This window comes from Mesocricetus auratus, unplaced genomic scaffold (assembly GCF_017639785.1).
Source record: "Mesocricetus auratus isolate SY011 unplaced genomic scaffold, BCM_Maur_2.0 Super-Scaffold_100046, whole genome shotgun sequence".
NCBI lineage: Eukaryota > Metazoa > Chordata > Mammalia > Rodentia > Cricetidae > Mesocricetus > Mesocricetus auratus.
In genome coordinates this window covers 2,924,162-2,951,256 of record NW_024429223.1, presented here as the reverse complement: position 1 = coordinate 2,951,256, position 27,095 = coordinate 2,924,162, and the positions used below count along the sequence as shown (strand labels likewise).

General features: G+C 49.0%; 1 protein-coding gene across 3 annotated transcripts; it reads left to right on the top strand.

Annotated features, from left to right (window-relative positions):
• Window positions 1-989: 989 nt before the first annotated feature.
• Window positions 990-27,095, top strand: Uba2 (ubiquitin like modifier activating enzyme 2). 3 transcript variants are annotated; one of them, XM_040735534.1, is made up of 18 exons: window positions 990-1,325; window positions 3,408-3,455; window positions 4,179-4,262; window positions 5,085-5,155; window positions 6,041-6,105; window positions 7,693-7,793; window positions 9,796-9,917; window positions 12,436-12,503; window positions 13,891-14,012; window positions 15,077-15,176; window positions 16,060-16,226; window positions 18,698-18,791; window positions 18,884-18,996; window positions 20,172-20,327; window positions 22,320-22,416; window positions 23,677-23,782; window positions 24,932-25,068; window positions 26,295-27,095. In XM_040735534.1, the coding sequence occupies exons 1-18, from the start codon at window positions 1,005-1,007 to the stop codon at window positions 26,474-26,476; spliced, it is 2,154 nt and encodes a 717-aa protein (XP_040591468.1). In that variant the 5' UTR covers window positions 990-1,004; the 3' UTR covers window positions 26,477-27,095. The 3 variants fall into 3 exon arrangements, with proteins under 3 accessions (XP_040591468.1, XP_040591467.1, XP_040591469.1); XM_040735533.1 differs by having other exon boundaries at window positions 3,408-3,536; XM_040735535.1 differs by lacking the exon at window positions 3,408-3,455.

Below are 27,095 nucleotides of genomic sequence, written 5' to 3'. Positions count from 1 at the left end.
CATTCAGCCAACGATCATTTGTTCCTTGAAGCAAGTTAAACAGTGAAAAAGCTTGATGAATGGGTGCCTCATGAGCAGACTGAAAATTTGAACACTGGTTTCAGATTCTCTCATTCTGCACAATGAACCATTTCTCACTTGGATTGTTGGCGTGATGGGAAATAGGATCAAGCTTTCCCCCCCAGTATCTGTCTTGTTGAGGCTGCAGTGGTTATCACTGCTCCCTGGGCTTCACCACTCTTCCAAGAATGACCAGAAAGATGCCAGAAAGCTGGCCAAGAAAGACAAAATCCAGTCAACCAATCTGGGGGTAAGGCTGGATCAGGACAAGCCCAGCCAGCTAATGATACATATATATATATTTATTTTCACTTGATGTGCATTGTTGTCTTACCTGCCCATGTCTGTGTGAAGGTGGCAGGTCCCGGAGAACTCACCTAATGCTATTTAGCAAGGCTCCATATGACGCACTAAGGAAATTCTCAACTGTAGGCTTATTACCCCAGAGACTAAAGACCAGGCTGGCCTCGAACTCACAGAGATCCACCTGCCCCTGCCTCCCAGGTGCTGGGATTAAAGGCATGTGCCACCCCCCACCCGGCTGCATTACACCCAACATTCTCAGGCCAAGTTGTCCATTTTCTTAGTCTCGGGATAGGTCCTCTCCCAATATATACTGCTTGGGCAACTTTCTTAATTCATAAATGTTCCTGACATAGAGAGTCGTAGCTTTTTTTTTTTTTAATTATTTATTATGTATACAGTGTTCTGCCCAGGCCAGAAGAGGGCACCAGATCTCATCACAGATGGCTGTGAGCCACCATGTGGTTGCTGGGACTTGAACTCAGGACCCCTGGAAGAGCAGCCAGTGCTCTTAACCCCTCCCTGAGCCATCTCTCCAGCCGCCGAGTCGCAGATTTTTTTTTTTTTTTTTTTTTTTGTAACGTAAGGAGTTTTCGTTGGGGGTTCAAACGAAGGTCGTCAAAAGGCAACGCCGGCCGCTAATGCCGAGGGTCGGTCTGCGCCGCAGCAGCCCGGCGCAGGGGAGGGATCCCAGCCCCACGCCGGCGCGGGCCCGCGGCCGCAGCGCGCAGGAGCGGAAGCTGCGCCGCCCTTCCCCCACCGTCTTCCGGCCGCCGCTCGGGCTCTCCCGCCTCGGACCGCGGCGGCTCGTGGACGTCCCGCCATGGCCCTGTCGCGGGGGGCTTCCCCGGGAGCTGGCCGAGGCGGTGTCGGGCGGCCGGGTGCTGGTGGTGGGCGCGGGCGGCATCGGCTGTGAGCTGCTCAAGAACCTGGTGCTCACCGGCTTCTCCCACATCGACCTGGTGAGGCCCGGGCCGCGGCTGAATGGCGGCGGGACGCGGGGGCCCCGGGTTCCGGGCGGGAGGCCGGGGACGGCGCGGCCCGAGAGGCCGGGCTTCGGGATCGCCGCGCCGGGAGCAGGCGGCCGAGAGTCCCCGGGCTCCGCCGGCCTCCGCTCCCCAGCCAGGCCCGCGCCCTCGCCCGCGCGCGCGCGTGCGCTCGCCGCCTCCCGAGCCGACCCGTTCGCCCAGCTTCCCCTGGGGATGCAGGAAGGGGCCCGGATCCCCCCCCCGGGGGTGCTGCGGCTTTAATTCGAACGCGCCCCTGCCTCGGAAGTAACGACCCGCGCGCGGGGAAGCGGGGAGCGGCTGCAGCCGGGCGTGCACAGCGGCCTTCCCTCGAGCGTGCCCGCCGGCCTGGGGGTGGCGGCTGCAAGTGCTGTCTGCCTCCCGTCTTATCTGTTTTAAGGATGAGCGAGGGGAAGACGCTAGGGCGGTTGAGTGGCTTACCCTGGGGCGGGGGTGGGGGTTGCGCCGCTGGTTGCCTGGGCGAGCCTCCTCCGGGGCTCGCGCTCCTCGCCGGGCCGGCCACAGTGCAGACGGGACTCCGTCGTCGTGGTCGTCCGTGTCATTCAGGGTGTTCCCCTTGGGTTTGCGCGACTGGGTGACCGCCCGCAACCCCCGCAGTCAACGGGTGACAGTAGGGTGGGGAGTGTGAGGTCCGCTTGGGCTGTGTAGCAAGACCTTTCCTCCAGAAACTAAAAAAAGAAAATAAAAAAAAAGTTTTCGTTTGTCCATATTCTCCGTCTTGCATGAGCGCGCGGTTGACAGGAAGCCGCTGTGATTTGTTAGAAGTGTTGGAGATGCTGTCTGGAGCTTGGGCGTGAGTTGAAGATGCCTTAAGGTTTAGCAGAGACGTGGACCGAACTTGCAGGTGTCAGGGTGTGAGGCGAGGCGGAATTGGAGTCAGTGCATCTTTTCATTGGTTAGGCTTCACACCCAGTGTGCTGGTAACTCCGCATGCTACGCTAAAAGAGTAGTTTTTGCAGCAGACGAGAGTGAATTGAAAAATATATGTTCTTCAATTGCTTTTCTTTGGTTTAATGCTTTTTTTTTTTTTTCCTGAGACAGGGATTCTCTGTGTAGCTTTGTAGACCAGGCTGGCCTCGAACTCACAGAGATAGACCCGCCTCTGCCTCCTGAGTGCTGGGATTAAAGATGTGGACCACCACCGACCGGCTTGGTTTAATTTTTGTAGTGAACTTTGAAGTACAAACGGGGTGTTTCGGTGCTTATATGTTTTGTAATTGTTCAGGAACTACCCCGAAGAGTCAGCATCTTTCATAATGAGTTTTGTTTGTTGTTTACGTAAGTTTATTGAGATAGAATGCAAACGACGGTTAGCTGATACTCATTTTTTTCCTTTGAGTAGCAATTAGATTAATTTTATTTTATTTAAACGTTTTTTCTTTAGTTTATGTGTATGGGTCTCTTGCCTGCATGTGTGTCTGTGCCTGGTACTCTCACAGGCCAGAAGGGGGCATGGGATCCCTCTGGAACTGGTGTTACCAATGTGGGTGCTGAGAACTGAGCCCCAGATTCTATGGAAGAGCAACCAGCACTCTTGACTAATGAGCCATCTCTCCAGCTCCTAGGTTAGATTTTGTTTTTGGGGGGGAGGGTATCTTTTTGAGACAGGGTTGCTTTTTACCCTGGCCTGGAACTCTCTCTCTGTACACCAGGCTGGCCTCGAACTCACAGAGATCTGCCTGCCTCTGCCTCCTGAGTGCTGGGTTTAAAGGTGTGCGCCACCACTGCCCGGCCCCTAGGTTAGATTTTAAATGAGTTCTTATTTTATTTGTTGCCATATGTAGGAAATTTCCTTTAATATTCCTCAAGTAATCCTGATTGAATATGTATATAAAGAGTTAAAACAACAAACATTTCCAAATCTGATTATCTCATCACTTAATGAGACACAATGGGGCACAGTAAATTATATGACAGTTGAAATAATCAGACAGATGGATGTGTATTTATTTGGGGTATGGAGCCCAGATGACAACTTGGGGGCACTATCTACCTTTTTTTTTTTCCCCGCGACAGGGTCTCGTTGCTCTGGAATGCTCCAAATTCACTAGAGGATGGCTGGTCGTGAGTCCCAAGAATCCCCCTATTCCCTGCCTCCCTGGCTGGGGGGTTTCGAAAACTCGAGACTGCTCAGCTTGTTTTAATGTGGGTTTTGGGGGATTGTACCCATGTCCAGGACAGCCACTTAATGCATTCTATTTTGCCTTTATTTTATTTATCTATATTTTGAGTCAGAGTCTCAATATGTAACCCTGACTGGTCTGGACCTCATTATAGAGACCAGGCTGACATACAACTCGCAGAAACCCAAGTGCGCCACCTTGCCCAGCGGAAAATTTTACAATTTTAATAAACCAAAGCCTTTATGCTTTCTAAAGAATTCCCTGGAATAGGATTAAACAAAAACGGTTAGCCATCCTTGATGCATTTTTTTTTTTTTTTTTTTTTTTTTTGGTTTTTCGAGACAAGGTTTCTCTGTGGCTTTGGAGGCTGTCCTGGAACTCGCTTGGTAGACCAGGCTGGCCTCGAACTCACAGAGATCCGCCTGCCTCTGCCTCCCGAGTGCTGGGATTGAGGGTGTGTGCTACCAACGCCCGGCCCTTGATGCATTCTTGAGGTTGCCTTTGCCATTGATACTCTTCCCATATGCTGTAGATGGAAATTTAGCAATCTGGGTATGACTTGTACAAAAAAGCACTTTCCCCACTGGTAAGTTTGGGTTATGAGTGCCCAAGAGAGTGGCGTTGCTCAACGTGTAATGATTTATCTGGGTTTCTACATTTGTAGATTGATCTGGACACCATCGATGTCAGCAACCTCAACAGGCAGTTCTTGTTTCAAAAGAAGCATGTTGGAAGATCGAAGGCTCAGGTAACTGCAGCCCTGTGACACTGCCGAAGCTTTCCCTCGGCAGATAAGATCCTGACTGCCTGTGGAGGGAGAAAGCTTCTGTCCATGATTAACATTTCGTGTACTTACTTTGTCTGGGGCATATACGCCTGCCACCACGAGGGAGTGGAAGTCGGGACAGCTGGGTGCTGGGGATGAAACTCAGGTGATGACTGGAAACCGTTTACCCATGAGCCTTCACCTCACATGCCCGGCCCTTTAGCTGCAGAACCCTGGAGTGTGAAGGGAAGGAGGGGGGGTGTCTTTTGTGTCCTTGGGATTTAAGTTTGCTCCTTTACATCCCTGGGCTGCTCCATTGGAGCAGGAGAAGACACCCCTGCTTCGAATGCTCTCCCTGGCCCAGCGGGGTCAAAGGCCTCTTGTTTTCTGCCGGCCCCTCACACACTGTTGTATTTGCTTTCATGTTTTTGTATTTGCAGCTTCCCCTTCCCCCCTCCCCCACAGGTAACTGTCATTGCATTTTGTAGTCAGGCTAGCCTGGATGGTTGTTTACGCCTCTTTTCTTAGGCTCTTAAGTGAGTGAATAGCACTGACTATTGTAGGTTAGGTTAGTTTTGTACTGCTGGGGAGAAGCAGACGTTAGAGCCCCCAGCCCGGAGGTTTCCATTTTCTCTGCAGTTTGCCATTCACACAGAAGTGGTCACATGTAGGGGAAAACTAATTTTATAAATGTGTATGCCCTTGATGAGGGCTTACCACGTTTTTGTTTATAAATAAGATTGCCGTGTTGTAAGTGAAGGAGCATGCGTTTGTCTCCACGGTGACTTAATGTTGTTTTTCCAGGTTGCCAAAGAAAGTGTTCTCCAGTTCCACCCCCAGGCTCACATCGAGGCTCACCACGACAGCATCATGAAGTACGCACACCGCTCTGTCAGAAAGCTGCGTTTCTAAGAGAGCGTGTAGAAATCTTACACGATACGTGTGCCCACAGCCGTGGCCATGTTTTTTACCAGTTCTTGTATATTTGAATTATTTATGTAAGAGATGTTTTAATGCCAGTGAGGACGTTCTCAGAAACCTAGAAAGGACTGCTTTGAGGCCTGAGGATTCTCTGATGCTGTGGATAGTGACTGTGCTTACCTCAGTAATGATTGATGAGTCTGTCCTCATGGGGGTGTTAGAGCAAAGATCCGCGAGTGTGACCCTCCACCGCGTGCACGCACACACGCACACACGTGGGCACACACATGGGCAGTAGTAGTCCCTATGTGAAGCATTAGAGTTAGAGGGCGCCTTACACTTTCTCAAGCCCTTGTCTCTTGGGCTGTTTGGAATTCTCTGGATGTTTGCTCTGCAGACCTGCCTATTGCTGCTTACCCCTTGTCGCTTTCCCAGTGCTGCTAAAAGCAGAGCCCCGAGGGGCCTGAACCCCGCCTGATTGTGACCATGTGAGGTGAAACCACAGACCTAGCAGATCCTGGGAATGTGCTCCTTGTGTGTTCCCAGGCACTTGCTACCCTGTAAGGGGGCAGGGGGCGGGGCACTGGTGAGATTATGCCAGTTTTCTGCCAGTTTAAGAGTTTGTCTTGGTGCCATAGATAGCTGGTCAGAAAGAGAAATTTGAGAGTAGTGCCTTTAAAATGTGCTCATGTTAGGAAAATTCCAGCCTTCCTGTGTTTGTTGCATAGCCTTCCCACCAACAGTTATTTTTACAGTTACTTGTCCTTCTCAGGACTCCATTATGCTGAGAAAATCATACTTGAGGCCAGTTTTGGTGACCTTTTTGTTTTGCTTTCCAGCCCAGACTATAATGTGGAATTTTTTCGACAGTTTATATTGGTTATGAACGCGTTAGATAACAGAGGTAAGATGTTCTTAATGTTTCACGTCTCGTTATTCCTCTGCCCTGTGTCAAAGCTGGCTAGAGATTTAGTGTCCAAGTATGAGTTAGACCTTAAGAGAGCCAGAAGGAAATGAGAGTAGGTGAGGCTTGGGGGGGGTGACAGTCTCTGTTGCCCAAGCTAGTCTGTTACTCCCTGTTCCCCCAGGCTGACCTCAGCTGGTGACAGTCCTCCTGCCCCGGCTCTGGTGTGCTAGGATTTCAGCTGTGAGCAGTGCCAGTTGGTGGCTGTTTTCTCTGGGGCTGAATTTTTTTTTCTCAGCAGTTAGCTGTCAGACACTTTGCTATTGTACCAGAAGGTATAGATCAAAGGGCCTTTGTAAATCCTGCAGAGTGTGGCTGCCTGCGGGCGGGAGTTTGTTTCAGGTGGTGGCAGTAGGTGCCTGGTCTAGGAAATGTGAACCCGAGGGTGTCACCCAGAGTATCAGGTGACCGTAATTGCCTTAGGGCAAGCGAGGCAGTGAGGTGCTCGTTGTTCTGCTGAGCAGCTGAGGGCGATCTTGAACTCTTCTGATCCATCCTGGTTCTGCCTCCCAAGGGTTGGAATGCAGGCCCAATTTACGCTGCTCCAGGTAAAGACTGGTTCTAGAATTATGCCAGCTATACCTGTACCACAGAATCCCAGACCATGTCCTTGTAGGAGTAACAAATTTATTTCAGGAAAGTCAGACAAGGTGGCCATGCCTTTAATCCCAGCAGAGGCAGGCGGATCTCTGAGTTCAAGACCAGCAGCCTGCTTTACAAGCTGCAGACCAGTGAGACCCTGTGTCAGGGAAAAAAATAGTCCTGCAAAGTATGTATCAGTAATTGCTAACAGGGAAAAGCATTGAAAGCCTGCTGAATGACGCTTGAAACCTGCCCAGTCTTGTGTCCCCTGACCTGAAACTTCCTTACTGGTTCTGAGTTAGTGTCCGTACCCTCCTCTACTCACTGCGTGGTTACAGAGAGGGCAGTGACACGGGCAGGGGCGGAAAAGGTTTGCCTAGCTCTCACTGTCGTCTTCATGCTTTTGATCTTGGTTTTGTTTTGTTTTTGCGTGTATGTCTGTATATACATGCTGGCCTGGTACTCAAGGAATCCAAAAGAAGAGGCTAGAGCCCCCGGGACTAGAGCTACAGACAGTTGTGAGCCACCATGTGGGTGCTGGGAATTGATCCCTGGGTCCTCTGAGGAACAACCAGTGCTCTTAACTGCCGAGGCAGCTCTCTCTGGCTCTACTTTTGATGTTTCAGAAGTGACTTCCTGGAGTCAGACCTAGAGCCTCATGTCAGCTCAGACAGGCTGCACCTGCCGCTCCAGCACTTGGGAATCATTTCTAAGAGTCTTTTTCTAGAGTACATTTGCAGTGCAAATGCCACCGGTGTTGATTTGCTGAGTGTCCTGTAATGATATGCCATTGGCCAAGGATGTATTCTGGTTATGCAGACAGAGTGGTTTGGGTTATCCTCGCCATAACCAACATGTGCTGTAGTGAAAGCAAGAAATTGTGCACAGTTGTCACCCTGAACTGGGTGTCATCAGACGCTCCTGCTAACCAGTGGCTTCTTTCAGCTGCCCGGAACCATGTCAACAGAATGTGCCTGGCAGCTGACGTGCCGCTCATTGAAAGTGGGACTGCTGGGTATCTTGGGCAAGTGACCACCATCAAGAAGGTAAAGAAAGTTTGGGTGTGCGTCCCAGGCGTAGTGATTCGATGCCGTATCACACAGGGTGATGCTTGGGCCTCTGGCTTCCCAGAAAACCTCCCACCCTCAAATAAAGCCTGAGGAAGAGCTTTGACTCTGCCACTTCATGTCACTTCACGTATCTGTTAACCTCAGCCCCAGCTGGGCTTAGTTTCACACGCCTTTAATCCCAGCACTCAGGAGGCAGAGCCTCCAAGGGTTCTGAGTTCAAAGCCAGCCTGGTCTACAGAACAAGTTCTAGGGCACCCAGGGCTACACAGAGAAACCTTGTCTTTAAAAACCGAGAACCAACAAACTAAAGTCCTTAGACTGACATGACAAACTGTACACATGGGACTTTGGGTTGTGTTAGATGATAGAAGGTTGTACTTCCAAATATTAAAATGGACCAGGCATGGTGTCTTGCACCCTCTTTAATCCCAGCAAGCAGAAAAGGGACAGGAGAATCTGTTTGAGTTCAAGGCCAGCCAGGGCTACACAGTAAGGACTTGTCTCAAAACAAATCCAAAGTTACTCTGGGGCCCCTGAGATGCTCAGCAGGCACGTGCTGCTAAGCCTCACCGCCTGGGTTGAGCTCTCGGGCCCAGGTATTGGAAGGAGAAAACTCCCACACGTTGTCCTGATTTCCACGCGTGTGCTATGGTGCCCCTGTGTTTGCACGCACTAAATAAATGTAAGAAATCAATGGCTAACTTTTGGGTTTGGGAGTCTAGTTCAGTTGTACAAATGCAGTAATAACCAACCCTAACTCATGTTCATTTTACCTGATAAACAGATCTGAAGAGAGGGGAAACTGTTTGGCTGTGTTTATGAAGTATTTTAAGCAGTTTAGTAAAGCTGGTTGGGTGGGGTGCATTAGCCTAGTTGTACAAAATCCCGAGACTGATCAGTCTGTTCTTCAGATCTGTGTTGAGATTCTTCAGGATGTAACATTAAAGGCTACATTTGAAGAATTCCTTCAAAGGTTAGACAGTACTTTTTACAAAATACTTAAAATGGCTGGATGGCATCTATGTTACCGAGCGTGCTCCTTTGTTCTGCACTCAGGTCTTGTTGGTCTTGGAAGCTTACTCTGCGTTTTCCCGAGGTTGTGTGTCCGTGTTCGTAGAATGTAGTGGAGGCTCCTAGTGCCTGCGGTGCCAAGGCAGTAGTTGTCATACAGTGTGACGCTTGTCGGTGGCTTCATCCTAGACATTTGTTGGACTTTGGAGGGCATAGCAGCCTAGTGGAGGAGATGCTGAAACTGCTCCTGTGGGGTTTGATTCTTTGGCCGTTACTGTTGCATTGGCTTTATGACCTGTGTGAAGGCTGAGGTTGAGACAGGCTGAGCTAAAGAGGGATTCATCTGATGGTCCCACATTGGGGTCCCTTGGCCTCTCCTGTTTTTTTCTTTCTTTCGTGACAGGGTTTCTCTACATAACCCTGACTGACTGTTCTGGAACTTGCTCTGTAGACCTGGCTGGCCTCGGCCTGAGTGCTGGGATATTTTGGTTTTTTTGAGGCAGGGTTTTTCTCTGTGTGGCCCTGGCTGTCCTGGAACTTACTCTGTAGACCAGGGAACTCAGAGATCCGCCTGCCTCTGCCTCTGCCTCCCCAGTGCTGGGTTTAAAGGCGTACGCCACCACTGCCCTCCCTGGCTCCCTGTAGTTTTTTGTTATTTGGTGAAATCAAAAGGAAATTCTCTGACTTAGGGTTGTACTGTGATGCTTTTTACTGTCTGGATATTCACTCTCGCTTGTTTGGGAGTCGGGTGTACTGGTTCTGCCTCAGATGTGACTGTAGTCACTTTATTTAGCCTTTGTATTATGACTCTGGATTCTTTATGTGTACTGTAAGGATTTTGCAGTTGCTAATATTTTACATTTTTCTTGACAAATAAAACCCAGTTGGAATGTAATTGAGGGAATGAAGTATATTTAATTGCACTACCTTATAACCATCATGGGATAACTGTGCCCCGACTTTGTAGGGTGTGACTGAGTGTTACGAATGTCATCCTAAGCCAACGCAGAGGACATTCCCTGGCTGCACGATCCGGAACACACCTTCTGAACCGATTCACTGCATCGTCTGGGCAAAGTACTTGTTCAAGTAAGAGAGTCGTGTATCCCTGGTGTGTTGTCAGAACTGATCATGGAACACGAGGTCGTTTTTACTTAAATAGTCTTTGAAAGTTCTATTTATAATGGTTAAATATGGTGAAGAGTCACTAGTGGTTTTCTTGGGTTTAACGCAGACGACATTCTTTGCATGCTATGCGTGAAATTTTGGATGTTTAGTCTGGTGTTGGATACAGGCATGCAACTAGGTTTGTGTAAATGTATATATTTGGAAATATGAAAACATACTTATAAATAACCTATTGGTTAAAGAAGAAATCACAGTGGAGTTAAAGCCCTCAGTGGGCTGGGGTGGAACCCAGTGGCATGGTGAGCCTGGGGCCCTGGTTAGGATCACTTACCCTCTCCGATGACCATCCACAACCAGCTCCAGCAATGGTGAGAGGCCCCACCCTCGAGCTTGCTGCGTGCCTGGATGTGGTAGTTAGAAGGCAGGCTACAGGTTACACTCACGAAGAAACGCTGAGCATTGACAGCATAAGAGTCTGCTTGAAATAAGGAGGTGCACTGCAGAATGCATGAAAAACAAAACTGAAAAGAATGATTTGAACTAAGAGCTCCCCCCCAAAATTAACTGGCAAATTGGATTACTAGCTGGGAGGACCTGAGTAAAGAACTAACAGAACACAGTGCTAACAGTTTCCAGACAGCAGTAGGGTTCCCAGGCGTAGACCCCCTTACCCCCCAGCCCCCTCTACACACATGCTCACACACACACGCACACACAGAGAGAGACCAGACCGCAAGACTAAGGAACCATTGCGGATAGCCGTAACTAGAAAGCTTCCTGCTAGACAGTGGTGGCACACATTTTTATTCTGAGTTTGAGGCCCGCCTGGTCTACATAGTGAATTCTAAGACGGCCAGACACAAAGAAACCCTGTCTCCAAAAAGAAACAAAGTTCCTTGGTGTTTTGTAGCTCTTACATAATATCAGTTATCATCATCTCTGGGATCCTGTCTTGGATGTCATCTCCAGCTCTTGAGTGTTCATTTCTTAGATGTCTGTGTTGGGTGACCCTTGGGGTTCTGAGGAGCAGGTCAGCACAGTGGCCGTTGTGTAGAGAGACAGGGTTTGCAGCCAGATGAAGGTTGTGATCTCAAATGTGTTTCTGAAGTCTGTAAAGTCAGACAAGGTGGCCCACAGGTAGACAGGAGGAGGTGCAGGTAGATCCCTGGGCTCAAAGCCAGCCCGTCTGCACAGTGAGTTCCACTGTATAGGAAGGCCCTGTGCCAACACAGCAAAGCCTCCACAAAGGGGTATGGAGCGTGAGCTCAGATGCAGAGTGTTAGCCCTCATGGCAGCCGTAAAACACACTAGCTTGACTGGCTAGCGTGGGTGGACATGTCACACACAATGCAATTAGACAGTATAACCAGAGGGTGTTTCCTTGTCAAGTGTTTCCAAGAGCTTTACGGTTTGGGGGGTTTTCTTTTTGAGATAATGTGACAGGGTTCAACCCAGGTAGCACTGAGTCCTCTCTTCAAGGAAAGATTCCTTAACATTTATTATCACATTTATTTTGGAGTGGATGTGTGTATGCCATGCTCTTTAGATGAAGGTCAGGGGGTGGTTTCCCAGGTGTTGAGATTACAGTTAGGCGTGGTCACTCACCTGTCGTGACACAATGCCACATAGAAGAGCGTGTTTGTGACTGCACTGTGTGGGGATTTGTTAAATAGGAACCGTGTAAGGTTACCTGCTTTGATGGCTGCAGGGTGTCAAACAGTCTCTTGCTAAACTGGCCAGGGCAAATGCACGTCCTTTTGTTCCAATCCTAATTAGTAATAATAAATGTCTCCGCAGGATACAGCAGACTGCAGAAGGTCTTAGAAGTGGGTTGATAGATGTGGCAGTACTTTCTTGTCAGAACCACCAGTTGACAGATAATGGCAGAGACTTCTTATTAGTTATGAAAGCTCAGCCTAGCCTAGGCTTGTCCCGCTAGCTCCCACAACTTAAACTAACCCATTTCTGCTAATCTGCATTCTGCCGCGTGGCCTTACCCCGTTTCTGTATGCCCATCCTGCTTCCTCTTGAGCTTCCTTCCTCCCAGCATCCTCTCTCCGCCTCCTGCCTGGCTACTGGCCATTCAGCTTTTTATGACACCAGTCACAGCATACATGTATTCTCTGCAGAGTTTCCCCACCTAGAGTAAGACCTTGGGAGTGTAGCAGATGTGTACTTGTGGAATAGCCAGCTGCAGGTGCCTTGAAGTGTCTTTTAGTGTTAAATGCTCTTCAAGAAGGAAGCTTGCCTATTTCTGCTGCCAGACTTGAGTACTGAAATGTTTGAACCTGACTGATGCTGTCACACATCTCGTGTGAACAAACAGGATACCCTAGGATGGTGTGCGCGCTGTGAGTCATCAGTTGCTTACTGTATAACCCTGCTAAGCATCTGGACTCCTGAAAGTTAGGTGTTTGTGGGAAAACAATCACATTGTTCCAAGTGCCTTTACCTAAATGTCCACTATTTGAAATTGCAGCCAGCTGTTTGGAGAGGAGGATGCAGATCAAGAAGTGTCCCCTGACAGGGCCGACCCGGAAGCTGCTTGTAAGTGGCTGTGGCCTGTGCTCTGCTGACATAATGGTGAAGGCTTAACAGTGGTCCGCTGTTAGTGGTAGAGATCACATGCTTACTGTGCCATTGCATTTTTAAAAAAGAAATTTGTTTGTTTGTTTGTTCATTATTCAAGACAGGGTTTCTCTGTGGCTTTGGAGCCTGTCCTGGAACTCTGTAGATCAGGCTGGTCTCGAACTCACAGAGATCCACCTGCCTCTGCCTCCCAGTTGCTGGGATTAAAAGCCTTTGCCATCACTGCTGGGGATAGAATGGGGATTTATTATTTAATGTGTATGGGTGTTTTGCCTGTGTGTATGTGCATTCCTTTTATCCAATTTTTGGGGGGTTGTTGGTTTGTTGTTTAGTAGGGTTTTTTTGTTTGTTTTTGAGACAGGGTTTTTCTGTGTGGCCCTAATTGTCTGGAAAGCAGAGACCCATCTGCTTCTTTGTCCCAGAGTGCTGGAATTAATGTATATGCCACTACACCCATTCCCTCATTGTGTCTTTAAAGCTTTTAACAAAGAAATAGTTCTATTTCAGTGGTAAGAAAAGGAATCAAGGTGATTCTCACCATTAATCCCAGCACTCAGGAGGCAGGGGCGGCTAGATCTCTGAGTTTGAGGACAGCCTGGTCTACAGATGGAGTTCCAGGACAGTGAGGGCTGAAATCCTGTCTCAAAAACATCCAGGGGGAAAAAAAAGAGAAGAAATCAAGATGAGACATTTCATAGATCTAATCATTAGGGCTGGGAGCAGCGCCTGATTCTGTTTATAGAGAGTTTTGAACTGTGCCCATTAGAAACTGAGGTACAGGGCTGGAGAGATGGCTCAGGGGATTAGAGTACTAGCTGCTCTGCCAGATGACCTGCGCTCAATGCCTTGGACCAATGTGTATTGATTCACAGCCCTCTGGAACTTCAATTCCAAGGGATCTTGTAGTCTCTTGTGACTTCCAAGGGCACAAGTCAGCCACTTGGCGCACATGCGTACAAGTAGGTCAAACCACCTGTGCATATGAACTCAAATTTAAATTAAAAAAATTCAGTCTGGGTGGTGGTGACGCACGCCTTTAATTCCAGCACTTGAGGGGTTGGGGGCAGGCAGATCTGTGAGTTCGAAGCCAGCATCGTCTACAAAGTGAGTTCCAGGACAGCCAGGACTGTTATCACAGAGATTCCCTGCCTTGAAAAACCAAAACAACAAAACCTCAGGCAGCAGGGCAGTGGTGGTGCATGCCTTTGAAACAAACAAAAATACACTAGTGCTCGTTTGCTGTCCTGGAACTCTGGATGTGTTGCATGCCGCTGCCTTCCTGTGAGTGGCTCTCTCCCTCAGGTGAGAACTGAATTGTCATTGAAGTACGATGCTTGTCTTGTAGGGGAGCCAACAGAAGCTGAGGCCAGAGCCCGAGCGTCTAATGAAGACGGAGACATTAAGCGTATTTCCACTAAGGAGTGGGCTAAGTCAACTGGATATGACCCAGTTAAACTTTTCACCAAGGTTAGGCTTGCTTTCTTCTCCCTCATCCCCTGACCTGATCAGGCTTTTCCCCTCCCTCTTTTAAAATTATTTAACTTAGGTGTATGAATGTTTTGCCTGCATGTGTGCATGTATGTTGATGCTTACCTCAGAAACGGGGGCCTGAACCAAGAGAACTAGAGTTATGGAATGATCGTGAACCACCACATGGATACTGGGAACTGAACCCCAGTCCTCTGCAAAACCAACAAGTGCTCTTAACCTAGAACCATTTCTCCAGCACGCAGGGGGCTTCCACATGATGAGTAAGGCTCTACTGTTGAGCAGTATCTCAGCCAGGTTTACCTTTAAAATGTATTGAGTAGAGTACACATGTGCATGGTTCATGTGGCGTCAGAGGACAACTTTGTGGGTTTTGTCCTTCAGGCTTCACGTGGGGTCCAGAGTGCTGATAGCACCAAAACTCAGCTTTGTGAGCCAGTGAGATTTTGGTTTTGGGTTTTTAGTGGGGGGTAGAGTGTGGAGATTGGAGACAGGGTTTCTCTGTGTGGCTCTGACTATCCTGGAACTCACTCTGTAGACCAGCCTGGCCTTGAACTCCCAAGTGCCTCCACTGCCTGGCAGTTCTTCTTAACCATTCCAGAATTCTTGACACTATATAACTTTAAGATATTTACCAACTCCAAACCCAAAATGAAAGGAGTAGAAATGGGACACAAAGCCTGTAAATGTGTTATTTCAGAAACAGTGTTGACAGACTGGATTGCATTCAGGTAGAGCTGGTGTGTTTTTGTTTGCTTTTTGAGACATGGTGCTGGTGTTTATCAAGCCATTAGTTTGTGTCATGGTGTTACAGACGGTTGGGAGGTAGTGGGGTCTGGGCGGCTGGCAGAGCTGAGAACACTGTTGCCCTGCGCTTTCCAAGTGTTTGAACCTTTACTGTGGTGTTGGAAACCGTTACTCTGCCTACATGTGCCATGCCTTTAAACCCTTTCGTGGCATAGCTATAGTAAGTCAGCAAAACTTGACCTGGGTTTAATGAACTTGGGCTCGTCCGATTCATCGGACTTGTTTGTTTATTTCAGCTTTTTAAGGATGACATTAGGTATCTGCTGACAATGGACAAACTCTGGCGCAAGAGGAAACCCCCAGTTCCGCTGGACTGGGCTGAAGTGCAGAGTCAAGGTAAGAGTGCAGCTAGTCACTGGGGGTGCCGCTCGCACGCCTTTAGTCCCAGCACTCATTATTCCTGAAAGTGTTGTGGGTGTATGTAAAAATGCCTTTGTATTAAGATTTAATTTAGAAATACATTTAAAAATTTTAAAGATTTATTTTATGTATATGGTGCTCTGCATGTATACCTGCAGGTCAGAAGAGGGCATCGGTCCCATTACAGATGGCTGTGAGCCATCATATGGTTGCTAGGACTTGAACTCAGGACCTGTGGAAGAGCAGTCAGTGCTGTGAACCTCTGAGCCATCTCATCTCTCCAGCCCCATTTTTAAAATTTATATTCAAGGAAACAAGATAATTGTACTGACTACTTCCTTCTCACTGGCATACTATGCGCCTTTATGTGAGCTATGCTGCAGCTGGCAGCATGATTGAATTTAAAAGGTCCCCGGAACGGCTCCTTGCAGCAATGACATTGTGTGGTGCTGGGCAAATGGAGGCATGACTGGCAGCTCGACTTCAGAGTATTAGCTGTGCTGGGCAAAATACGATTCCCTTTTGTTTTATATTCACTCTTCAGCTGTATGGGTATGTGCACACGAGTGTAGGTTCCCACCAAGGCCAGGAGGGAGCGTTGGGTCCTCTGGAAGAGCAGCCAGTTCTCTCAAAGTGCTAGCATCTCCCCAGCTCTGCCATTATGTTCTTGAATGCTCCAAAAGTCCCATCAGACGCTGACGTGGTCTTGGGTGGTCCACAGATTCAGCAGTTTCCTTGCACACATACTTGTAGTGATAGCTGTCAATGGAATTCGTTTCTTTTGGTGACATCTTAATGGCCAGCCTTGGCAAGAACAAGGTAGAGATAGGTGTTTAATAAAAATTCTGTTTATTTGTAGGAGAAGAAGCCAATGCATCTGATCAACAAAACGAGCCCCAGTTGGGTTTGAAGGACCAGCAGGTTCTGGATGTAAAGAGCTACGCAAGTCTGTTCTCCAAGAGCATTGAGACCCTGAGGGTCCATTTAGCGGAAAAGGGGGATGGGGCTGAGCTCATCTGGGATAAGGTTTGTTTTGAACTCTGTAGGTCACTTACACATCTCTCTTGTGTTGTTCCTGTGCTATAGAAAACTAACAACTTGGGGTGTTGCTTACTTTGTTTGAATGGTTTCATCTCCAGTTATTTGAATGTAGATTTTCTGTGCATATGCTTAAGTATCACAAAATTTTGTTTGGGCTTCTAGCAATACACTTAAGGCTTGATATATTAATCAGAAAATAATTTATCCCAGTGGGATATTTGAGTTAGAAGGACAGATGTAAAGTCCTCCAGTTTTGGACTGATTTGACCTTAAAAATAGTAAAAACTGCCTACACACTTCCCTGCAGGGACTGAGCGTAGGCCTTTGTCCATGCTAGGTAAGTGCTCATACGTGTGGCTCAGGCTAGCCCTAACAGTTGAAAGCATGTGCTGCCACACTCAGCTCTGAGGTTGCCTTTCTCTTGAAGTGAATAAAGTTTCAGAAGTCTGGGAAAGAACAGCCAGGTGTGGCCCCTGCCTATAGTCCCAGCATTTGGGAGGCTGAGCACCATGCTTGAGGCTATCCTGGGCTGGGGCTAGCTTGCCTGGTTTGGTTGTATCTGAGACAGGGTCTCTAATGCAAGCTAGCCTCAATTCGCACTTGCTGGAAGCTGCTCTGCAGACGTACGTGGCTGCCTTCCTTCCAGGAAGATGCAGTTGTAATGACAGCTACTGTGAGGCCCGAGATGTTCTGTGGCTCTTTCCTGGGGTGCTCACTTGCTCGGCATGCAGGGGGCCCTGGGTTTCATCCCCTCGTGGGAAGGGAAGGAAAGATTTGCTATGGGACTCAAAGTAAGAAAAATGATTGGCCCGTTTTAGAATCCCCAGATAACTCTGTATGCATAAAGTTTGAAGCTTTTCTTGAATCAGGTATCTAAAACAAAGCTGGTGGGTTTAGATTTTTGAAATTCTTAAAAACACTGGTCTCTTGGTTTATGTGATATAAATGATAGGTTTTAAATATTTTCTCTGTTGTTATTCTAGTGATTTGGAAAGTTTCTGTTTGTTCACTGGGGCCAAATAAAGACCTCTTGGCCCTGAGCACTGCCGCCCTGGTGACTGACTGTAGTGTCAGCCAGTTACTACGAGAGTTGGTGCTTGGAGTTTTGTTCATGTATTTTATGTATACGAGTGTTCTGTCTTCGTGCACACCAAAAGAGGTCATCAGATCCCCGTGTGGGTGTTGGGTATTGAACTCAGGACCTCTAGAAGAGCCTTTTTTTTTTTTTAAGATTTATTTATTTATTACATATACCACAGATTGAATTGTAGGTGGTTGTGAGCCACCATGTAGTTGCTGGGAATTGAACCCAAGACCTCTGGAAGAGCAGTCAGTGCTCTTAACCTCTGAGCCATCTTTCCAGCCCCTCAAGCCTCTTTTTTTTTTTTGAGACAGGGTTTCTCTGTAGACCAGGCTGGCCTCGAACTCACAGAGATCCACCTGCCTCTGCCTCCCAAGCGCTGGGATTAAAGGCGAGTGCCACCAATGCCTGGCTTGCCTTCTTTTTTTAAGGGAGTAGCATTTTGCTGCATTTGAGCTGTGCACAGTGAGCTAGGCCAGTCTCTTGCAGCCTTTGCCTTCCTCGAGAGCGGTCACCTCTGGGCTCCTCCTCTTTGCTTGTGGGGAAATGGTCCCACATTCGAAGCTGGGCGTGGTGGTGCACTTCTTTAATCCTGGAACTCAGGAGGAATCATCAGGCAAGTCTAGTTCTCCGGGCCAGCCTGGTCCACTAAAAGTGCCAGGGAATGCAGGGAAATACAGGGCAGGGATACACAGAGCAACCCTGTGCTCAAAAACTGCACCTGGGATCTGTTCAGCTCCTGCTTTACACACTAAGGAGACCTACAGCTTCAGAGGTCACCTTTCTGATGGGATTTCCCAGAGACTGAGGCCAGTCATCCTTGCCCATTCTTTGCATGTCCGTGTCTGGCAACCTCACTACTTAGTAACGGGCCCAGAAAGGGCTCTCCTCAATGGAAAATGGAATTGGAGTTTAGCTGCACACATAGCCTCAGTGCATTTGGTTTGATACTTAAAGGTGTGTTTACTTGTAAGTGGCGTGCGTGTGTACACCGTGCATGTGATGCCTGCAGTGGTCAGAGTATGGTATTGCGTCCCCTGGAACATGGGTGCTGGGAGCCGAACTCTGGTCCTTTGTGAGGCTCCGGGTTCTCTTAGCCGACCACTGGGCCACCCTTCCACTTCACCAGTGTGAATGCTTTCCCAGCAAGCATGGCGGTTCTTAGGTTCTTGGTAGATTACCTTCCTGGACCAGAGGACCAGATGAGCCCCTTCCCCCTGCACGGTCAGCCTGTGAGGCCTCACCTGTCCAGCCTCTGGGTCAGATCGCCCCTCACTCTGCTGTGTGGTTGTACCATTGCCCATTGTAAACGTGTTGAGAGTGATCCTAGAGCATGACGGACTGCACGAGGCCTTGCCATTTGTGTTACTGACAGGATGACCCGCCAGCGATGGACTTTGTCACTTCTGCGGCAAACCTTAGGATGCACATTTTCAGCATGAACATGAAGAGCAGATTTGACATAAAGTGTGAGTTGTTTGTACTCGACTGTGTCATTGACAAAGCATGCAGAGTTTCCTGTTTGGACAGCTAAGTGTGTTTGTCTCTCTCTGTCCTCCAGCAATGGCAGGGAATATCATTCCTGCTATCGCTACCACTAATGCCGTGATTGCCGGCTTGATTGTGTTGGAAGGATTGAAGATTTTATCTGGAAAAATAGACCAGTGTAAAACCGTGAGTAACTTTGTTTGACTTTTGAGAGTGCCTCACTATGTTGTCCTGGAACTCACAGGGATCCACCTGCCTCTTTCTAAGAGTGCTCTTTTTAAAGAAGCACGGAGATTGGAGCAGCTGGGATTTTGAGACTGTCCCATGTAACCCACACTGGCCTTGAGATGGAGCTGAGGATGACTTGAGCAGACCCCTGAGATTGTGTGCACCCCACCCTACTCCCAGCTTGATTCTTTACTTTTCATCTGGGCTGCCACATTTTTAACTTCTAAGAATTTTGTTTATGATAAATTTTTCACTGAAAACCATGTTTCATATGGCGTTCAGCTTGAGTTCTGAACAATGCTGTTAAGCTTGTGGAAGTGTCTATTTTATATTTATACTTTACATGACTGTGTTTCAATTGTTTGTGCTTAATTTTTAAATGTCAAGGCGGGTTCACAATGGTTAGCCCGGGTGTTAGCGGTCATCCTGACTTTTTTTGTTGGATGCTGGGTTCTGTACATAGTAGGCATGTGTGCTCCGTGTGTTGCAGCCATGGCTTCAGTCATGTCTTACTACGACCACTTTCTGTCCTGGCGCAGCCCCAGGTCCCAGAAGTCCCCTCTCCGCTCGCTTCTGGCTTTGCCCTGTGCCTGGCATCCATTGTGGGGAAAGCGCAGGTAGAGGCTGTGCTGCAGAGCGGCCTGACTTTTCTTTGGCCTGGGGGACCCTTGTGATTCTCCTTGAGAATCCATTGATCCTAGAGACTGTGCTAGCTTACAGTCGCAAAGTGAAGGTGGGCTGGAGGAGAGCGGTGGTTCGTCATTTCAGGTCCACTTCCGGACGACCCAGGTTCTCTTTCCAGAACCCACGTCCAATCTTAAGACTGTGGCTTCAGTGCCAGGGCGTGTGAGGTCCTCTTCTGACTCCTGTGGGTACTGAATGCATGTGTAGGCAAAACCCCATATACATAAAATAATAAAAGAAATAAAAGACACCTTTAATTCCAGCACCTGAGAGGCAGAGGCAGGAGGATCTCTATGAGTTTGAGGCCGGCCTGGTCCACAGAGAGATTCAGGACAGCCAGGGCTACAGAGAAACTCAGTCAGCAGCAGTGTGTGGGGAGGAAGGCTCTGAATTCATCTATAAAACGGTAACTCGTGTTTCTGGTTCTTGCCTTTTTTTTTTCTCTGAAGATTTTTCTGAATAAACAGCCAAACCCAAGAAAGAAGCTCTTAGTGCCCTGCACGCTGGATCCTCCCAACAGCAACTGTTACGTTTGTGCTAGCAAGCCAGAGGTGACCGTGCGGCTGAATGTCCACAAAGTGACTGTCCTCACCTTACAGGATAAGGCAAGTGCAAGGGCTGCCTCTGCTTTCAAAGTGAGTCGGGTGGGTTCACCTCACGTTTTTGAGAGCCCTGGGAAGAGAGCCCTGGCTGCGGGGAGCGGGAGCGGCACCCTCCTGGGTAGCTTCCTGGCCTAGATTCCACTGCCCCCTCTCTCTGCTTCCAGGATGTGTGTCTTGTTCTAGAAGGTGTGGGTGATTGGCTGGAGCATGGGCAGAGGTGTCTTGCGTTGTGATAAGCAGCAGACAGACAGTGGGTAGAGTCAGTACGTCTGACAAACGGTTTTGTCGGTGAACAAATTGTATGCCTAATACCTCACTAAGGCTGGGCACGATGTTTCTCTGGCAGCAGGGACTAGTAGTTACTAGAAGTAATAATTTCTTCTTGTTTTTGTTTGTTTTGTTTTTTTTCGAGACAGGGTTTCTCTGTATTATTTTGGAGGCTGCCCTAGACTTGCTCTGTAGACCAGGCTAGTTTCGAACTCACATAGATCCGCCTACCTCTGCCTCCCAAGTGCTGGGATTGAAAGTGTGCGCCATCAATGCCCGGCCCAGTAGCACCTTCTTTCTTGAAGGGTGTGACATGGTTGTTAGTTGGTCTTTGCTATGGAGCTGAAAGGACTTGTGAATGTGGGGCTTACACTTGTGGAGAGAGCTCCCATTTTTAGGAATAGAAGGATCACTCAGAGACGCTGTTTGGAACGGGAAAGGTTATCGTAACACCTTCCATGGCGGGGTTGACGTGGAGACTGAGGGGAAATGTGTCAGATGCTCTGCCCGAGCCTACTCTTCAGGGAGAAAGAGGAGAGCGTCTCAGGCTCTCAGACTGCTCTGCATCTGTGTGCGGATTTGGGCTGTGGGCAACTCCTTGTTGTCAGAAGCAGAGAGACAAACTTGACGACCCAAGTTCCATCCCCCAGAGCTTTTGTGTGGTCTATTTTTGTGTGGTTTATTTGGGATATCAATTATTTATTGGGGAATGACTGAAATATTAATACGGTAGAGAGCCACCATGGTCTTCTGCCCTGGGGGCACTGGAAGCTTCGATCAGATCTCCAACCACCATACAAGAGAGCGAGCATGCTTCTCCTCTCTGCTTATCAAACTACACGCAGCACCTCAGACCCCACCTCAGGGCTGGTCCCAGTTCAGCTCGTGGCTGAATGGATTCCCACAGAACAATGCTGTGTGCTGTGAGCTCTGTGCTGTGAGCTGTGTGCTGTGAGCTCTGTGCTGTGAGCTGTGAGCTGTGTGCTGTGAGCTGTGTGCTGTGAGCTGTGTGCTGTGAGCTGTGTGCTGTGAGCTGTGTGCTGTGAGCTGTGTGCTGTGAGCTGTGCTGTGAGCTCTGTGCTGTGTGCTGTGAGCTGTGCTGTGAGCTATGAGCTGTGTGCTTTGTGCTGTGAGCTCTGTGCAGTGTGCTGTGAGCTGTGCTGTGTGCTGTGAGCTGTGCTGTGTGCTGTGAGCTGTGCTGTGTGCTGTGAGCTCTGTGCTGTGAGCTCTGTGCTGTGAGCTGTGCTGTGTGCTGTGAGCTGTGCTGTGTGCTGTGAGCTGTGTGCTGTGCTGTGTGCTGTGAGCTGTGTGCTGTGAGCTGTGAGCTCTGTGCTGTGTGCTGTGAGCTGTGCTGTGTGCTTTGTGCTGTGAGCTCTGTGCTGTGAGCTGTGCTGTGTGCTGTGAGCTCTGTGCTGTGTGCTGTGAGGTGTGCTGTGAGCTCTGTGCTGTGAGCTGTGCTGTGTGCTGTGAGCTCTGTGCTGTGTGCTGTGAGGTGTGCTGTGAGCTCTGTGCTGTGTGCTGTGAGCTGTGCTGTGTGCTGTGAGCCGTGTGCTGTTTGCTGCGGCACTTGTGCGCACACTCACGTATGTGTCACACAGCACTTACGTAAGTTTTGAAGAATGACTTGACCCCCGCCAGTGAGAGAGTAACCCTGTATGGAAAAGAGATGCAGCGTTTCTTACATCTTTAATGACCTTCATTAATTACTATTTAATCTTTCCTCTTTAGATAGTGAAGGAGAAGTTTGCTATGGTGGCACCCGATGTCCAAATAGAAGATGGGAAGGGAACGATCCTGATCTCTTCAGAAGAGGGGGAGACGGAAGGTACCTGCCTGCTGCTCCTCACCTGGGCGTCTGCCTGGAGAGGGACAGCTCGGCTCCGAGTCGTTGCCTGTGTTAGTGTGCTGTTGCTGTCACAGTGGTGGCCCTTGTGGAGGCTCCCACGACGTGGTGTTTGCCTTCCACAGCTCCAGACTTGGAGGCTTTCTGGCATTGGTGTCCCGGTGCACAGACATTGGCTGCTTATGCATTATAATACCTTTGTTCAGTTCCAAGGATGCTGTCTGTGTATGCGCCCTAGGGCTAGATTGGTGGTGAGTGTGGGTTTTAGGCTGTTAGCCACACTAGGGAGCGTTAAGTCTTTGTTTTTTATTCAAGAGTGGCAAGGTCTTGGCAGCTGGGTATTTCCCATCCCCACCCCCAGTGTGGGAAATCAACTTAACTGCTCTCTAGTTGTAAACTTTGTTGAGATTTCCTGTCAGGGGCAGGGATAGTGCCAGTTGGCACGGTGCTGGCTTGGCATGCATCAACCAGGTGTGGTGGCACGGGGGAGCAGGAGGATCAGAAGTTCAAGGCCAGTCTTGGCTGTGTGGTAAATCTGAGGCCAGCCAGGCATGGGGGTGGGCTCATGCCTTAATCACGACACCCAGAAGGCAGAGGCAGAAGGATCTCCATGAATTCAAGGCCATCCTGGTCTACAGAGTAAGACCCTACATATATTTAAAAGAAGAAAACCAAACATCAGGATTCATGTTGATAATAGTTTTGCTTGTAGAGAAATTATTGGAGCTATTAGTTGATGTGTATGTTGGCTGGCCATTAGGGATCTGGTTTAAAGTGGTTTGCTTTGAGTGGGAGGCTTTTGTGGGTTGTTGAGTGTTCGGGACTGGTTTCCTGAGTGCCTAGTAGCACAGTTGGTTTGCTGTGGCTGTAAGTACCACAGCCCAGAGCCTTCACCGTCCCAGTCAGTCCTCTCCTCTGCCTTGCTGTGTGTGTCTTCACGTGGTCTGTGTTACAGGGCGCCTTTGTCTATTTATTTCCTTCCTTATTTATTTAGGAGTAAGGAAGCCCTTGAGTCCCTCCTCCACCTCCCAAGTGCTAAGGCTGCAGGCATGGGAAAGACTGAGTCTAACTTGTTAGCACTTGTACAGAGCTGTCCAAATGCAATCACTTTCTTGGGTCTTATGGACCAGGGTTTGAGAATGCCAGTTTTGGAGGGATGCTGTCCCGCAGTAATGGCTTTGGCTTTGTAAGAACTCACCTGTGAAGACATAACTAAAGCATCTCCATTCTTTTCATATCCAGCTAATAACCCCAAGAAGTTGTCTGATTTTGGAATTAGAAATGGCAGCCGGCTTCAAGCAGATGACTTCCTTCAAGACTACACTTTACTGATCAACATTCTTCATAGGTAGGAAACAGCAGCGTGCTCCAGAGGACAGGACTGCACCTGCAGAACAGCGCCAGGGTTCACAAATACAGGGTAGACAGCAAGACAGTTTGCGGGTGAAGACCGTCAGGTTTCTGTGCTCAAAGGCAGATGGATGTGCTGCCTGCAGGGAGGCTCTGGCTAGGGAGGCCTGCAGGCCTGAGTTCGGTTCCCAGGACTCACGGTGAAAGGAGAGATCTCACAAGTCTGCTGACCTCCGTGTGTATGCTATGAGAAACATTGCACTAAACAAATTAAGGTTTAAGTTTTTAAATGTTAAGGTATAGATTAATGATAAACTTTTGAGGTAAATTTATTTTCATAATTCAACTGTAATAAGATCTTGATGTTTTCCTTTTACATTTTTAAAATTGTGTGTGTGTGCATGAGTGTGAGTGAGTACATACATGTATGCACATTCATGTGCGTCATGACAGTGGGAGTCAGAAGAGCCTGGCTTCAGCTGTCGTGGTTGTTTTTAGTTTTGTTTATGGGGGATGCTGTGTGTCTGTGTGTCGTGTATATGCAGGTCTGAACATGGCATTGGGTCCCCTAAAACTAAGGTTGCAGGTGTTTATGAGCCGCCATCTGGGCACTGGGAGTAGAGGTCTCTGGGAGCGCAGCCAGTGAGTGCCCTTTGCCGCAGAGCTGGCTCCAGCCACATTTACGCACATTTTCAATAGGCACTAAAGGTGGTGCTGCTGTCTCTGGCCTCGCTGGGGAAAACGCACGGCAGGCAGGCTGACTGCTGGAGTCTCTGAAGGGATAGCGCCAGCAGGGTGAACGGCAGAGTGCCTTCAGGAGTGCCTCTGTTCACGCACATTTTGGAGCTTGTGCATGAAAGTGGGGAGTTGCCTATAAAGGTGGGGGAAACCAGACACCACAGAGCCCTGAGGTGAGGTCACAGGTGGGGTGAGTGAGGGAGGGAGTTGCTGGGCTGCAGAATTTCTGCCCAGTTTTCTGCGTTGGAGGCACAAAGACAAAGCAGCCTTTGCCATTTGGTCTAGAGAAGCTCTGACGTGAAAATCAGAACCTTCTGGGTGCGTTGCAGTCTGAGCCGTGTGGGGTCTGCTCCTTCACGTGGACATGCGTGGCCTGGCCTCTGGCTTACAGCCTGCCTTTCTCTTACAGCGAAGATCTAGGAAAGGATGTTGAGTTTGAGGTTGTTGGTGATGCCCCAGAAAAAGTGGGGCCCAAACAAGCTGAAGATGCTGCCAAAAGCGTCACCAACGGCAGTGACGATGGCGCCCAGCCGTCAACCTCCACAGGTGAGCCACCTGCAGGCCAGACGATTTAACAAGCTGGTTCTTTGGTGGGCATTGAGTATGAAATACTAGCTCTAAGTCGGTTTGGAATTGACAATAAAATGAGCTTTGAGTTCTGTGAACCATGAAGACATTTAAGGCTGCGGGATATTCTTAGAGGGAGCGGGAATGAATGGTTTTCTGACTCCCCCCATTGAACTCACAGCAAGCTGTGGACTCGCTTCCTGGCTCCACAGTCTGTTCTGTGGGAGCTGCCAACTGCCTGTTTTATTTGGAAGGCTCAAATCACTCATCTGGCTCTTTGGGCAGGTGCTTGGAGGGTGGGCGTGGCTTCCAGGAGGCAGAGCCCACCTGAGGGGGCTCCCGGGGTCCTGCTGCTGGTACCCGGTGCCTTCTCAGATCCCTGAGCCTTCGCTGCTCTCTGCTTGGACCTTTATGGTCCTCCCCTCCGTTCTTTTTGTGCAGGAAACAAGGTTAGCAGCCTTTAGCCTTTATTTCCGTTTACCTGACCCTTGCCTCTGGTGTCCCTAGAAGTTTTGCTCTGGGCAGTATCGTCCTCTGAGGACCTAGGGGTAAACCTGGAGGCTTCACACCTTGGCCCTCTTGGCTGGCCTCCTCTCCCTCCCCCCTGCTGAAGGATTGTCACCCTGACCCTCTGCTGGCGGGTCTTGAAGGCCATATAGGGGAGGCGTGGTTGTTTTAAATTTTGGCACATGGGAGACCCTGTCTTTGGGGGCAGGGCTAAAGAGCGCAAGGAGGGGGTCTTGGAGTTCGCACCCTGGCCACATTCTGTGACCCTGGGGAGCCCCCCTCTGTGCCCCTCGGTTTCCTGTGGAAGTGGGGTAATGGTGTTGTCTTCTTTGTAGGGGTGACTAGATGAGTCACACAGTGCTCAGAGCAGCCCCTGGCAGTTGTAAGTGGCTTGTTGCTGTTGCTGCTCTTCTCTCTACTAGGTGTCCCTCCCTCCCTTCTCAGTGGACACTCAGGAGGCATGACGATGCATTTCAATTACGGGCTAGTCACGGTTTTTGTTTTGCTTGGAAAAAATAGGAATTTGCCCAGGGTTGGCTCCCCATTAGCACCCTTCCCCTCAAAGTGGACATGCTTGTTACACGGCACACTGGAGACAGTCCCTGAGGGTGGCCAGTCAGGGTGGCTTCGATTTGAGTGAGGCCCTGGGGAGCCAGTGTGCCCACGCGTCACCTCTCTGCCTTGTTTTCCGCAATAAGCTCAAGAGCAAGACGACGTGCTCATAGTTGACTCCGACGAGGAAGGCCCTTCCGATAGCGCCGACAGCAGCCAGGACGCCAGAGCCCCCAAGCGCAAACTGGAAGACACTGAGGGAGCCGGTGCCAAGAGGTCTCGCTTGGAGCAAGCAGAAGATCTTGACGACGTCATAGCGTTAGACTGAGCGGCCGCCTGGACCCTGCCCTGGTCGGAACCAAAGGTTTTGTCCTTTCTTGCGGAGGGAAAGCACGGGCTGCCGTGGCTTGGTTCCGCCCCTGTGTGAAGCATTCATTTGCTGAGACTTAGAGACTGCCTTGCTGTATTGAAGTAGGAGTGTAGTGTTCGGGACCCTTTGAGCAAAGCCGGGCGGACCAGTGACAGCCGAGAGCCATGCATGTTGCCTTCCCTGTAAATAGCCTTAGCTGTCATTTCCTAGTGGAAATACTGTGGGGTAGGAACGCTGAGACCTGGTTATAAATATTATGCCTTTATTTTTGGCTAGAGAAGAGTTATTTTTAGCCTAGATCTAACCATTTTCATACTCTTACCTGACAGATCACATAAGTGTCAAGTCTATGCATTGAAACTTGTTTTTTAAAAGTTACCTGGCACTGTGTATATTAATGTAAAACAATGTTTATTTACTCAAATTTTCAGTTTGTACTGCCTGGTATGTCTGTGTAAGAAGCCAATTTTTGTGTATTTGTTACAGTTTCAGGTTATTTATATTTGATGTTTTGTAAACTCAAGCAACAAATACACTGTACTTATGGACCAAATAAATGGCGTCTGCATACTTGTTA